Source organism: Podarcis gaigeae, assembly GCF_964106915.1.
Source record: "Podarcis gaigeae genome assembly, chromosome: 2".
Lineage (NCBI taxonomy): Eukaryota > Metazoa > Chordata > Lepidosauria > Squamata > Lacertidae > Podarcis > Podarcis gaigeae.
In genome coordinates, this window is record NC_139679.1 from 83,715,629 (window position 1) to 83,729,363 (window position 13,735).

Here is a 13,735-nt window from a genome sequence, read left to right on the forward strand (position 1 = left end):
TGCTCTTTTATAATATTGTTGCGAGTTTTGCATCTATATGATACCTAAATCCCTTCTAATTCCAACAATCGTTAAAATCTAATGGAAGATTCCATTGTTGAACTAGTCAGGCAAATTTCTTTGTGAGATGATGGTCATAGTTGCTACTTACCGGTAAGTACCACCTAAGTACTGTTGTAAGTGTAACAAAAGAAGTCTCTTTGTGCCAGAGGGCAAATGGGTAGATCCCCTCCCACACCTGGCTGGTAGTTAGAAGACAAAAGCAAAATGTGTGTTAGCTGAATTGGAAGCAGGCTGCAGGCAGAAGCCAGAGAGTGAGAGCCATGCTTGATTCCAAGGCTGTGACAATGGGAGAAGCAAAACCTTTTGGGGTGTTAACGCTATGAGACCCTCCATCTTTGGCTCAGGTTTATATATACGTAAATAAACTAAATAATAATAATAAATAACAAGGTTTTGGAGAAAAATTTGACACCAATAGAGAGGGAGAGGTTTCAGAAGGAGACAGACTTAACATTGGTAAAGAAGGTAAAATACCTGGGGGGTGAATATGACCAATAAGAATGTGAATTTATTTAAAGATAACTACGAGAAATGTTGGTCAGAAGTGAAAAAAGATTTAGAAATTTGGTCGGATTTGAAGCTTTCCTTGCTGGGTCGAATTGCTGTTATCAAGATGAATGTATTGCCGAGAATGTTATTCTTATTTCAATCACTGCAAATTATTGATAAGATGGATTGCTTCAAGAAGTGGCAAAGAGACATATCTAGATTTGTCTGGCAGGGCAAAAAGCCCAGAATAAAATATAAGATACTTACTGATGCTAAAGATAGAGGGGGGGTTGCCCTGCCAGACCTTAAACTCTATTATGAATCAGCAGCCTTTTGCTGGTTGAAGGAATGGCTACTTCTTGAAAATACAGATGTTTTAGATCTTGAAGGGTATGACAATGTATTTGGGTGGCATGCATATCTCTGGTATGGCAAGGTAAAAGCGCACAAGGCATTTAAAAACCATATTGTCAGGAAAGCATTGTTTAATGTTTGGATTAGATATAAAGAGTTTTTGGAGAGTAAAACCCCAAGGTGGCTTTCACCCATGGAAGCGAAAGCTCTGAAAAAACTTAATATGGAGGCCAAATGGCCAAAATACTGGGAAATTTTAGAACAGGAAGGTGACAAATTGAAATTGCAGAGTTATGAGAAGCTTAAAGAGAAGGTGCGAGACTGGCTACACTATTTTCAAATAAGAGAGGTTTATAACCAGGATAAAAAAGTGGGTTTCCAGGTGGAAAAATCAAAGTTAGAGACAGAACTGTTAGAACCCAATGCTAAGATACTATCAAGAATGTACAATTTGCTGTTGAAATGGAACACTGAGGAAGAAACAGTAAAATCTGCAATGATAAAATGGGCACAAGATATAGGATACAATATTATGTTTGCTGACTGGGAGAAGGTGTGGACCACCGGGATTAAATTTGCGGCATGTAATGCCTTAAGAGAGAATATTATGAAAATGATGTATAGGTGGTACATGACCCCAGTCAAGCTTGCAAGAATATGCCATTTGCCCGACAATAAATGTTGGAAATGTAAAGAAACTGAAGGTACATTCTTTCACCTTTGGTGGACGTGCCCAAGGATTAAGGCTTTCTGGGAGATGATCTATAATGAATTGAAAAAGGTACTTAAGTACACTTTCCCTAAGAAACCAGAGGCCTTTCTCCTGGGCATAGTCGGCCAATTGGTGTCAAAGAAGGATAGAACTTTCTTTATGTATGCTACAGCAGCAGCAAGAATACTCATCGCAAAGCATTGGAAGACACAAGACCTACCCACTCTGGAAGAATGGCAGATGCAAGTAATGGACTACATGGAAATGGCGGAAATGACTGGCAGAATCCGAGACCAGGGAGAAGAGTTGGTGGAAGAAGATTGGAGGAAATTTAAAATCTATTTACAGAAACATTGTAAAATTTTTGAATGTTAATGACATTGAAATGAACTGAAGGGGTTCTAGCAATAAGGTAAAAAATAAGATTGGATTGATAATAGACAAATTAATTGGATATGAATTTGCTGAACTAATTTCCAAAAGGGATACAAAAAAGGGAGATGTGAGGAAGTCAGGAAAATAAGTGAATCAAAGATGAGAAATTAAAAAGAGGGATTTTTGTGTTTTCAATAATAATAATAATAATAATAATAATAATAATAATAATAATAATAATAATTTTTATTATTTATACCTTGCTCATCTAGTTGGGTTTCCCCAGCCACTCTAGGTGGCTTACAGAATATATAAAACACAATAAAGCCTAAAACATTAAAAACATATATCATAAAGACACCATATTCTCCGCTGTCCCTCATTCCAAGGGGGTTGGAACCCTAGGGAAGCACCTAGAACCCCTGAAATCTCTCACCACTCGGAGATTGGGGTGGTGTGTGTAACAAATGGTTACATTTATTGCTGTTCATTTGATATGTGGTGAGGTGTTTGGGGCACATTCTTCTGGCATGCAGTGGTGCCCTCGCAAAATGAAAAATGCGCAAGACGAAAGGGTTTTTCGGTTTTTGCTTCGCAAGACGAATTTCCCTATGGGCTTGCTTCACAAGATGAAAAAGTCTTGCGAGTTTGTTCGCTTTTTTCCTAAAGCTGCTTGAAAAGGCGCAGTTGCGCCGGACCGTGCTTCGCAAGACGAAAAACATCACAAGACGAAAAGACTCGCGGAACGAATTAATTTTGTCTTGCGAGGCACCACTGTACAAGTAAAGAGATGCCAATGGTGTGTCTTACTACATTTTACCCCAGTGGAATACAAACTGTGCTGTTTTATACGGAAAACAGACTAGCTTGCTAGGTGGGTGTTTCAATTCCCCCCCCAAAAAAAACATTTGGATTTTGAGCCCACTTATAATAGTAGATGTTTGTATGGATTTACATGAGGCTATTGCAGTGAACAATACATAAAGTATTTCCTGCAGGCTCAGAGTGGAGGTTTCACTTTCAAAAAGAATACCACATAGGAGTGTTTAAATAATATCCCTTTATGAAATTACCTTCATCTCAGTCAGTTGGAGCTATTAACTCATACTAAAAATATTTTGAAAAACATTTTAAAATGTCAGTGCTTTCATATGATTTTATGATTCTATTATTATCTGCCTTCCAATGTGCAGAATATCCTTGAATCGTCTGCCACCTGCTGATTGAAACAAAGATAGCAGGAGATTAAGCATCTGTCCGTGAACCTGATCTTTTAAAAATAGCCCTTGGACTCACATTTTCGTTATAGTTTTCAGATACATAATATATTTATGTGCTCTTCTTAAAGCAATGTGCAATCTGTATACAAGCAAACTGATCAATTAAAATGTGGATTCCGTTAAGTGTTCACCTTAGTAGTTACCTTCTAACTTCTAGTTCCATTATTAACTTTAACAAAAGGTTCAGTCAGTTTTAACAGATTCAGATAGATTTCATGAGGATTAAAGCCATCAATGTTTTACATTGCAGTCCTAAGAACATTTACTCAGCAGTACTTCTTAGAGTTCAATGGGACCTACTCCCTAGTTTGAGTGCTGAGAACTGCAGGCTTATTTTTGCAATGTAACACCCATGGAATTGAGCAACTGTTGGTGGATGGCCTTGCTCCAAGGTGAGAGACTTGGAGTGGCTGACAGCGGGGGTGTGGGGAGGCGAATGTGAGTCAATATGACTTCTAAAGGACAGGGAGAGTGTTGGGGAGCTGCATTTTGGGGTGAGAGCATGAATGCAGCTCGCAAATGTATAAAGTGTGGCTTGTCTTAATCTGCTCACTGCTCTGGAGGCCTTTGGGCCATAAAGGGATATAGAAATAAACCAATGAATGAAGAAATGAAATATTTCAGAAATAAAATCTAAATAAAAGGGGGAGGGGATTTACACTTGACAATGTACAGAGAAGCAAGCAAACAAAAAGAATGGAAGAAGATGATTCTAGGAAACATTACAATAATACATAGACTACTAATTGAAGTATCAGTGGGCATCTGGAAATTGTCACCTCTCTGATGTATTTCTAATGTACTTGTTCCCAGAATTTTATTGGGATCAGATGGCTTTGGAGACACATCCAACTCTCAGCCTTGCAAGCACCTGTTGGAACTCACAGAGGGAGCAGCACACAAGGCTACAAAGCTGCTCTTTGGCTTGCAAACACATCCCTCAAGGGTCTCATTAACTGTTTTTACTTCAGTCGCCAAGGGACTTGTATCTTTTGTTCTCAGTCATAGCCTTCCTCTCCTTCACTCTTTGGAGCTCCTTTGCAGCTTGGATCTAAAGAAAAGTCAATCTGCCTCAAAAATCTGTTTAACCATGTTGGCTGTGAGTCCTGGAAGACCTGCTCCTTGCTTTGCAGGCCTTTTCCCACCTGGTCTGAAAGGCACTGGCGGAGGAAGAGGGGAACGGGGGGGGGGGGGGAGCACACCGCTTCCGGCAGCGTGATCCCAGTGGGGTGCCATTGCAGCTGCCCCCTGCTTGCGCTGGGCACCACGTCCCCGCAGGTGGCATGCCACACCCCCAGGGCACGTACTACGCCCCTGCGGGCAGCATGCCACGCCCCTGGGACATGCGCCAGCTATGCCTCTGCCTGCTCTCTGCCCCCCCCCCCAGTGCCAGAGCATGAAGCTCCGCCACTGCTGAAAGGGCAGGTCCCTGACTGATACCAGCTACAAAAGCTGAGGCTGTGACACCAGAGACCATCTTGTTTTAATTGTGCCTTTTACAAACAGGATTGTTAGGTTTTTCTGTTTTTCTCTGAAGCTGGTTTTAATGTGTGTTTGTTTATATATTGCAAATTGCTTTGAATTGCCTTGGTTTTAAAACAGCAACCAATAAATTTAAAAATAATAAATAAAACAATGAGCACAGTAAAACAGGAGCTAGCATTCGTTTCCTTCTCTTCCAGCCTCTGATACAGCAACATGTAGAGCTACCAGGTGACAGTTGATGGTGAGAGAAGCCTGGCTAGACTAGAGTATGGTGGGTCTGTATCCTTTCTCTTATTTCCTCTGATGCATCCTGATATAATGCTTGCTAATGGAAGGTAGCACTGTGGTCTAAACCACTGAGCCTCGTGGGCTTGCCGATCAGAAGATCAGCGGTACAAATCCCCGCGACGGGGTGAGCTCCTGTTGCTCGGTCCCAGCTCCTGCCTCCCTAGCAGTTTGAAAGCATGCCAAAAAGTGCAAGTAGATAAATAGGTACTGCTCCAGCAGTGTTATGTACTGAAGTTCTCACCCTGGGCCAGCAGGGGGATACTGTAGATAGTTTTCACTCAGGTCCATGTCAGTTATTTTAGGTGGGAAACCCTGGGTTGTTGTTGATAGCTGGCTGCCTATAATGTTGATAGCTGGCTGCCTATAAAAGCAGGCCGGCTGAGCTGTTTGCTGTTCAGTTTTCTGTTCCAGCTTACAAAATAAAGAGCTGCTTTGGAGAAATCGCTGTGTCGTCTGCCATGTCTACCCACTATTCAACAAATAGGAAGGTAAACGGCGTTTAGATGCACTGCTCTGGTTTCAGTGTTCCGTTGCGACAGAAGCGGCTTAGTCATGCTGGCCACATGACCCGGAAAAACTATCTGCGGACAAATGCTGGCTCCCTCGGCCTGTAAAGCGAGATGAGCGCCACCACCCCAGAGTCGTCTGCAACTGGACTTAACTGTGAGGGGTCCTTTACCTTTAATGGAAGGAAGCACCTGGTTTCATAGCAGAGCTGGTGGTGGCTTCAGGCCCTGGTGGTGGTTGAGAAGCAAGATACAATACTGTGATGAAAAAGATAAGCATGGATACCGTTCAAACCTCTGAGTGTGCTACAGGTAGCAGGATTTGTTTACTTTTGCCTATTTACAGACTCAAATAACCATATCTATGTATTCTTATTTTTAATAAATCACTATTTTGTTTTCTGCATAATTTCCACATATGCCTTTGCTCAAATTTCCCATTGCCTCTTTCAGCAGTCCCAATTACCGTACTTGTTTGTGGGAACTTGGGAGTACATTTGTAGTAAGAGCATTTTGCATCTTTTCTAAACATATTTTATAATAGGTGCTACTTCCACAATGCATTTTGAATTCCAAGTAGTGATGTAAGGTGTGTGGGGGGGTACTTTTAGGGGTGACAACAGAGATTTGATTTTGCCGATCTATTTTATTAGACAAGCTGTGCTGAACCACTTAACCGTTTAACATGCACACAAGTGCCCAATACAGCTATGACAATAATGATAGTAGTAGTAGTAGTAATTTTTTGTGTCAGGTTAGGCTTCGTTCCTGATTCTAGTATTTCAGTCCTCGGCACCACTGGCAACTAAACATTTTCAAGACGTTGCCTAGAACCAGAAGAGACGTGATTTGTCGTGATTTATTTACTTAGATGCATCTGAGGGAGAGACTGGTCGCAAGCAACCCTCAGGAGCACAGCATGACTCGTCCAGAGGGGCGAAACGGTGCCAGGTCACCCTTGGGAGGAACGTTCGACCCCGCCAGGGAGGTGGGGGGGGGGACACGCGCGCCTCCTAACGGCTTCTTGCTCTCCGCCTCCCGTTGCGCGCGCCACGCGAGAGCGGGAAGGAAAGCGGGCGGGAAGGAGGAAAAGGAGGGGAGGGGAAGCCCTCAAGATTCGGCCGGACTCCAACTCCCACAATGCCTCGCAGCCAGGCAGCGCGACCCGCTGAGTGTGAGCACAGCTCATTGGCGAGAAGTCCGCAGCGGCCCTGGCCCTATCAGCTCCCCTCTCATTGTGCGGTAGCAGCAACCGACGTACACACATTAAGCAGGGATCAGCCCAGGCTCAGTGTCCCCGAGGGGCTGCTCTGTGCGCTTCCTCCTCCCTCCTGGGTTTCTGTGCCTGCCGGAGGAAAGAGCCATGAATCTGGGGTAAGAAAAGCCCTCTTCTCCCTGCGCTGGTTGGGTGGGTGGGTCGGTGGCTGGCAGGCAGGCAGGCAGTCGCGTGTGTCATGTACGTGGCTCCCTCCTTGTGGTCACCACGGAGAGGCTTCCTTTTGAACCTCTCGAGGGGGGCACGAGGCACAAGCCCCGCACCTCAGAACCTGAAGCCTCCCACCCATGAAATAACCGACAAGGTTATTCCGCCGCCAGTTACTGTGTGTCACAATCTGTGCACACCTGGACAAAGGATGGGTGCTGTAGGAGCTTCAAGATCTCCTGCTTCGTGTCCGGGTTGCCTTACAACTCACAACTCCCCCAGCTCACGCGATTCTCTCTCTCTCTTACACACACACACACACACACATTATATATATATACACACACACGCACTGGCGCGCATCTTAGAAAGCGTTCCCCTCTAAAAACCTTACGATAAATTTTGGTGACACGGTTTACTAGTGGTACCTCGGGTTACATACGCTTCAGGTTACATACGCTTCAGGTTACAGACTCCACTAACCCAGAAATATTACCTCAGGTTAAGAACTTTGCTTCAGGATGAGAACAGAAATCGTGCTCCGGCGGCGTGGCAGCAGCAGGAGGCCCCATTAGCTAAAGTGGTGCTTCAGGTTAAGAACGGTTTCAGGTTAAGAACAGACCTCCAGAACGAATTAAGTTCTTAACCTGAGGTACCACTGTACTCATTTGCTATAAAAACGAGCTAGGAGGTTTCTGCACATATGTGCACTTCCACAAGATGTAGTGATGGCCATCAGGTCGGGTGGCTTTCAAAGGGGATTAGACAAATTAACGGAGGATAAAGCTGCCAATGGTTACTAGCCATGATGGCGGTATTTTACCTCCACTGTAGGAGGCAATTCGCCTCTGAATTCCGGTTTTTGTGAATTGCAAATGGGGTTACATCCTATATCCTTCTAAATGTGTTTGGGGGGAGGTTGTTTTTTGTTTCTTTTTCTGTTTATATTTATTTTTTGTTCTTATCTTGTATTTTTATACTGTGAACTACCCTGAGCTCTTCAGGTGAATGGTGGTACTACTACTACTACAACTAATAATAATAATGTGCTCAGGTTCTGCTTGCAAACTTCCCATGTTTGTCCAAGGTGAACTACATGGGACTTTGATCTGATCCAGCAGGCTTTTTTAATGTTTACACTACCCCCAATTTAACACAGCTAGATTTCCCAGAGGCTATTAAAATAAATCTATTTAGATATGCCTAATACCCGTGCTGGATTTAGGCTGTTATGTGTAAGGTTGCCAGCTTGGGAACTGGTGAGCAGCAGTTAATGGAGGAAAACCTTCAGTCATTGATGGCCCAAGCTAACATCAGGTGTGGGGCAGGTAACACTACAGCAGCAGGGAACAACCAGGAGCATTAGAGTGTGCTCAAAATAGTTCCTCCTTTTAAATATGGCACCAAATGCAGATCATTGAATAATCAGCTCCACTTGGCGCTCCCAGCTGATGCAGGTTCCAAAGTGGAGCAAACAGCAGTTGCAAGTGAGACTTGCATTCATCCCTGAATTCATATTCAGTGCGGACTACAAGCCTGCAGCTGACCAGAGTTACCAAGTGGAGGTCATTGCTGCTCTAAGTGGTGCTTGGATCTTCCTTTGCCAGCACAATTTGAATCCAAGGAAGAAATAAAATAATAGGGAGCGCACTCCCATTATTTCCTTTGACGTTACGTCATCTGACTTCATGGTGATGTTGGGTGATTTACCGGTTGGTGGCTCTGCCCATCTGTCAAAATGGTCCATGAGGTGGGGGTGGGGAGTTCAGGTTGCAGCCCCTCTTTTCTGTTCTAATCTGGTTTCATGCCTGGTTTAGGGATGGTCACCCTGGTGGATGAGTTATGCTGGGAAATGGATTGGAGCTACAACCAGTGGGTTTCTTTACCACTGAACATGCTGTCCTTTATTTCCAGTATTTCTAAGCAGCCTTTCAAGACTAGCCCTACCAAGCTGGTTTACATATAACTTATATACTTTTTCTAATAAAATTTAAAACATCAAAAACATGTTGCAGAATTTAAATACAGTAAGCTTGCAATTTAAGTGAGATTGTGTTCCATGGATTGTGCCTAAAGCCAAAATAATGTGTAGTCAATACACACTGGGCTCAGTGGCAGTTGGAATTCCCAAAGTTGTTTTTCCCCTGACACCCACCCCCTTTCTGCTCCCTATTTATTTATTTATTTTCACCACCTGCATAAAGCTGAATGTGCACAACTTCAGTGTGTGTAAGTTGTGGATTTTCTGAAACAATTCAGTAAATGCCCAGTAAATCCTCTGGAAGCAGACTTTGGAACAAAACTTTTCAATTAAAAGCGAAGGAAAACAGATGAGCTGTCTCAAAAACTTGTGCCAGGAAGGGACTATCATAGAGCCCCCTCTGTAATAGCCCAATCTCTAGTTCTCACCCTCTGACCCAGTTGACTTGGCTGGGCCTAGAATGCATGACGTTACAGTGGCTACAGTAGTCTCAGAAGATGGTGCTGTGTTGGAGAGGGTGTCCTGTTCTACTCCATGTGCCCACATTTGCTTATAAGGTGCATCAAGTTTCCAGCTTCTCCCTTTTGCTCTTTAATGGCAGTGTTTCGTTTGATGGCAGTGTTTAGTTTATATCTTTACTGTTGTGACAATATTTAAATTGGAAATGGGTGTCATTGGTTCATGATTGCTGTTTAAAAATTATGTTCTGTCTTTCCCCATCAAAACTGCAATTATAGACACATTTTACTTTCTTTTATATTACAGGGATGGTTTAAAGCTTGAAACTGAAATACTGGATGGAAAACCTAGACTGATAGTGGCGCCTTGCGGTATGATTACTTCTATGTATAATGGTCAATATTCAGATTTACTATAGTCTTTGTATAGACAAAATGAGTTTCATTATAGACTTTTAAATACATGCGTGGGATGTGTTCTATTCGAACCACAAACTACTGTGGTTTGATTACACCAGCATATAGGCATTGTGAAGACACTGGCCACAATTCACAGAACACAACAGGTGTAGTTCTCAGGGAGTGACTATAGTTCAATGGTAGAGTATGTGCTTTCCCAGGTTCAATCCCTAGCATTTCCAGTTGAAAGAATTGTATAGCAGGCTTTATGCCTGAAACTGAAGAGCAGTGCCTGTCAAGAGTAGACAACTCTGGCCTAGGTGAACTAACAGCCACACTTGAAACAAAAAAATTCCTTCCAGTAGCACCTTAAAGACCAACTAAGTCAGTTCTTGGTATGAGCTTTCGTGTGCATGCACACTTCTTCAGATACCAACACACGAAAGCTCATACCAAGAACTGACTTAGTTGGTCTTTAAGGTGCTACTGGAAGGAATTTTTTTGTTTTGACTATGGCAGACCAACACGGCTACCTATCTGTAACTGGAACTATGGAAGGAGCCACACTTGGTATTGTTGGCATCCATTTGTCTCAGGAGACAATGTAGGGGTGCGCCTTTGGGGGGTGAAGTAAAACCGTTGCAAGATTGTAATGCGTGCTGCGGCTGTAGAGACCAGTATTCACCAGTATTTGGATTTATTTATTTTTTAATGTAGGTCGCTTTGTGATTTTTTTAAAAAATGAGAGACAAATAACCATAATAAATAAAGTAATAATTAATTTGGGTGTACAGGAATTTTACAAAAATGTTAAGACTACAGTCCTTCATAGTTACTTGAGAATAAGCTCCTGAGTTAACCAATTCTGGCTTATTTTCCTGGTTTGTTAGCTGGCATTAAGCCAGATTTCTCTGGCTTGGACATGACTGGGACTCTGGTTTAATGTAATTTAATGCTTAAGTTAGAGCACAAAAGGAAGAGGAGGAGGGCACAAATGAGCAATGGAGGAGCACTTCATCTAGTGCTTGTTCTCTTTGCACATAAGGGGTTTAGCCACACTGCCACTGATATTTTTTCCAGCTGATATCATTCCCCCTGTTATAAGCTGACATTGCCCTAGACCTTGTTCTCATTCTTATGTATTTTTCTTTCACAGTGAGTAAATCCAAACCAAGTGTAAAGGTAAGTTTTCTTAAAAGTGTACTTTTTATTTTGCATAAGCTGATTTTGCATTCCCCATGTAAACTCAGTCTCCAATGTCAGTTGCATGAATTGGATGGCTTTTTGAAAGACCCCAATTTAAAGCCCTCTTGGGCATGCAGAATTACTTGTAAGTTTCATTGGACTCTGGTCAAATGGCCTTTAAATTATTTCACATGCTAGCATTTGTTTTAGTATTGAGTTGAGAATAACAGATTAAAGAAATTTCTGCTTGAACCTCTTGTGTTTCTTCAGTACAGCCTCCTTTGAAATAGGCTGTAATTCTAAAATTAATTTTTCAAGAGCAGACCTACTTCCTTGGCTGGAACAACTAAAAACCATTTCACCAGCATGGCTTAGGAAAACAGCTTCAGTTTTTGGAGGGTATTCTAATAAGCTCATTATTGTTGTCTTAACAGATGTGTAATAAAAACAAAACATTTAAACATGCATTGAGAACAAAACAGAATGGGCATATTCTGAAATCATTGCACACTTCCTGTGAAAAGAGTGAATGTTTTACGAAACAGAAAGTGGGATCAAGACTGTCCCTGACAAAAGATGGGAAAAATAGTGAAACTTTGATATCTACTAAAGATTCATCCAAAGAACCTTGCAATAAAGACAGCACCTTTAACATTCAAAAAGACAACATAACTGCAAAGCCAGGTAACACCAGAATTTCAATTAAGAAACTTCCGGAATCAAACAAGAAGCTCAAAAAACATCCTGTTTCCGTCGAGGAGCTAAGGGACAATTTGGTATGTTTAACGCAACAGCAGCTTGAACAGATTTTGATGGCTGTAAAAGAAGCAACTACAGGAACCTCTCAGCTTCAGGATGAAAAGAAGGAAAAAAGAAGTAAGATATTTATTTTCTACACAGAACCAAATTATTTTCTGATTACTTTAAAATAAGCCTGATGCTTGGAAAGTAATGAGATGCTTACATCAAAATAAAATGATCAAATAAGGCACTGTTGGATCAAAAACTGGAAAATTATGAATGGCTTTTCAGTGGTTCTCATAGCAATATTTATTTAGTGAAATATATGGTCCATTGTTTGGGCTTAGGAAGGAAGTCATGTTTCATTTAAATTTAGATCTTAATGCAGTTTGATTCTTGTTGTGATGTCCTCCTAAAGGTCTGTATTATCTAATTTGTACTGTACTTATTCACAGTAGACTGGTTTTCAGAAGTTATTTGCATTTATCTGAATTCATTTTGGTGTAAACTTTTAAAAATATTGCTCTTATTTCTGTGACTCGCTAAATGCTATAAAATAGGTCTTTCCCAACCAAGTTAAATCATGTAAGTTCTTAGTACCAACTAATATACCTTGTGCTTCCTACCTTACCAGATTCTGACTGACATAAAACTTTGCTAGGTTGGAGAAAGGTCTGAAAATGCATTCTTACAATACAGTCAGATTACTGTCTAATCAGCTGTATGTCCCATGTGTTAAGTGGTACTTATTCCCAAGTAAGTGGCTCTAGGTTTGTAACTAGCCACTCATAGAGCTTAATGGTACTTTACACTTGTGATGAAAATAGTATCTAGTTTATATTTGTGCCTGCTTTCAATTTCAGAGCTGGTCCATATTTTGCAGGCTTTCCTGCAATAATCTACATGATCATTAAATGGGAAGATTTAGGTCCCTGCTTCTGTTTTTATGTGCCATTCACAATAGATGTCAATGTAATGTACTTGAATTTTTCCATTTAAATTCAGAGTTTAAAAAGTAACTGTGAGTTGGTTCACAGGCATAAGTATGCTGAATATTCCAAAAACATATTAATGCACCAATGTTTCATTTACAAGTAAATATGGTTAGAAGTCTTGGCATCACAGTTTCAGAAAAGGGATTTAGGGATATCTCCCTTAAGTAAAAACAGCAACATTGGATGTAACCCTAAATGTAATTTAGCTGACTTTTAATGGTTTCTGAAAGGATTGTACATAGGCTAGGAAATAAGGACAAAATCTACCACAGCATTAATTTTCAATGGTACTTTTTCTTTTCCAGTAACAAGCAGTGCAGATAGCAACATTCCTGCTGATCAGACCACTGAAGAAAACATAATGGGATTACTCCAAAAGGCTGGTGAAGTTCCATCTGTTCCAAGTGAACATAGTTTCATTTCAAACAAAAACCAAGGAATATCCAAGCAGGCTGAACAGAAAGCTATCGCGTATGTAGGTCTTTTAAACTCAAATTCAGATTATTTGAATTTTTTTAATAAAATGAAGGCTTTGAAATAGACTGCTTCATGTTGTACAGTGGATAGACCCTTTTACACAGCATAATACCGTATTGGCCCGAATATAACACACACTTTCCCCCCAAATTCTGACCATGAAAAGTTTAAGTGCAGCTTATATTCACAACTTTATGGTATGCAGCCAGGAGTGCAAGGCCAACCCCGCCAGGAGCGTGCGTAGTCCCCCATTCTCTCCCCCAAGGCCAGGAAGGGGGGGAGAGAGAGGAAGGTGAAAGGCCGCTGGCAACGTAGCCCAGCTCCCCCCTGCCCAGTATGCAGCCAGGAGCAGCGAGTATTTTTTCTTTTTTTCACTTCCCCGCTCCATTAAAGGTGCAGCTTATATTCGGGCGAATACAGTATATAGTGCCCAGCCCTATAGAATGATATAGGAATACTTGCATGAAAACCTATGGGGCTTCGTCATCTAACTCGTGCTAACAGAAGCCAGTGCAAGGATGCCC

The 13,735-nt window shown here is 41.7% G+C and overlaps 1 protein-coding gene across 4 annotated transcripts in view; it reads left to right on the forward strand.

The window, feature by feature from the left end:
• The first annotated feature begins 6,613 nt into the window (after positions 1 to 6,613).
• Positions 6,614 to 13,735, forward strand: part of CCDC66 (coiled-coil domain containing 66) — a 40,331-nt gene continuing 33,209 nt past the window's right edge. For 3 of the 4 annotated variants that reach the window (XM_083727013.1, XM_083727015.1, XM_083727016.1), the window contains exons 1-5: positions 6,697 to 6,926; positions 9,722 to 9,786; positions 10,970 to 10,995; positions 11,433 to 11,874; positions 13,040 to 13,205. In XM_083727013.1, the coding sequence (XP_083583139.1) occupies positions 6,916 to 6,926; positions 9,722 to 9,786; positions 10,970 to 10,995; positions 11,433 to 11,874; positions 13,040 to 13,205 (710 nt within the window). In that variant the 5' untranslated portion in view covers positions 6,697 to 6,915. Of the gene's footprint in view, positions 6,927 to 9,721; positions 9,787 to 10,969; positions 10,996 to 11,432; positions 11,875 to 13,039; positions 13,206 to 13,735 lie in introns of all 4 variants that reach the window. The other variant, XM_083727014.1, reaches the window with a different exon arrangement.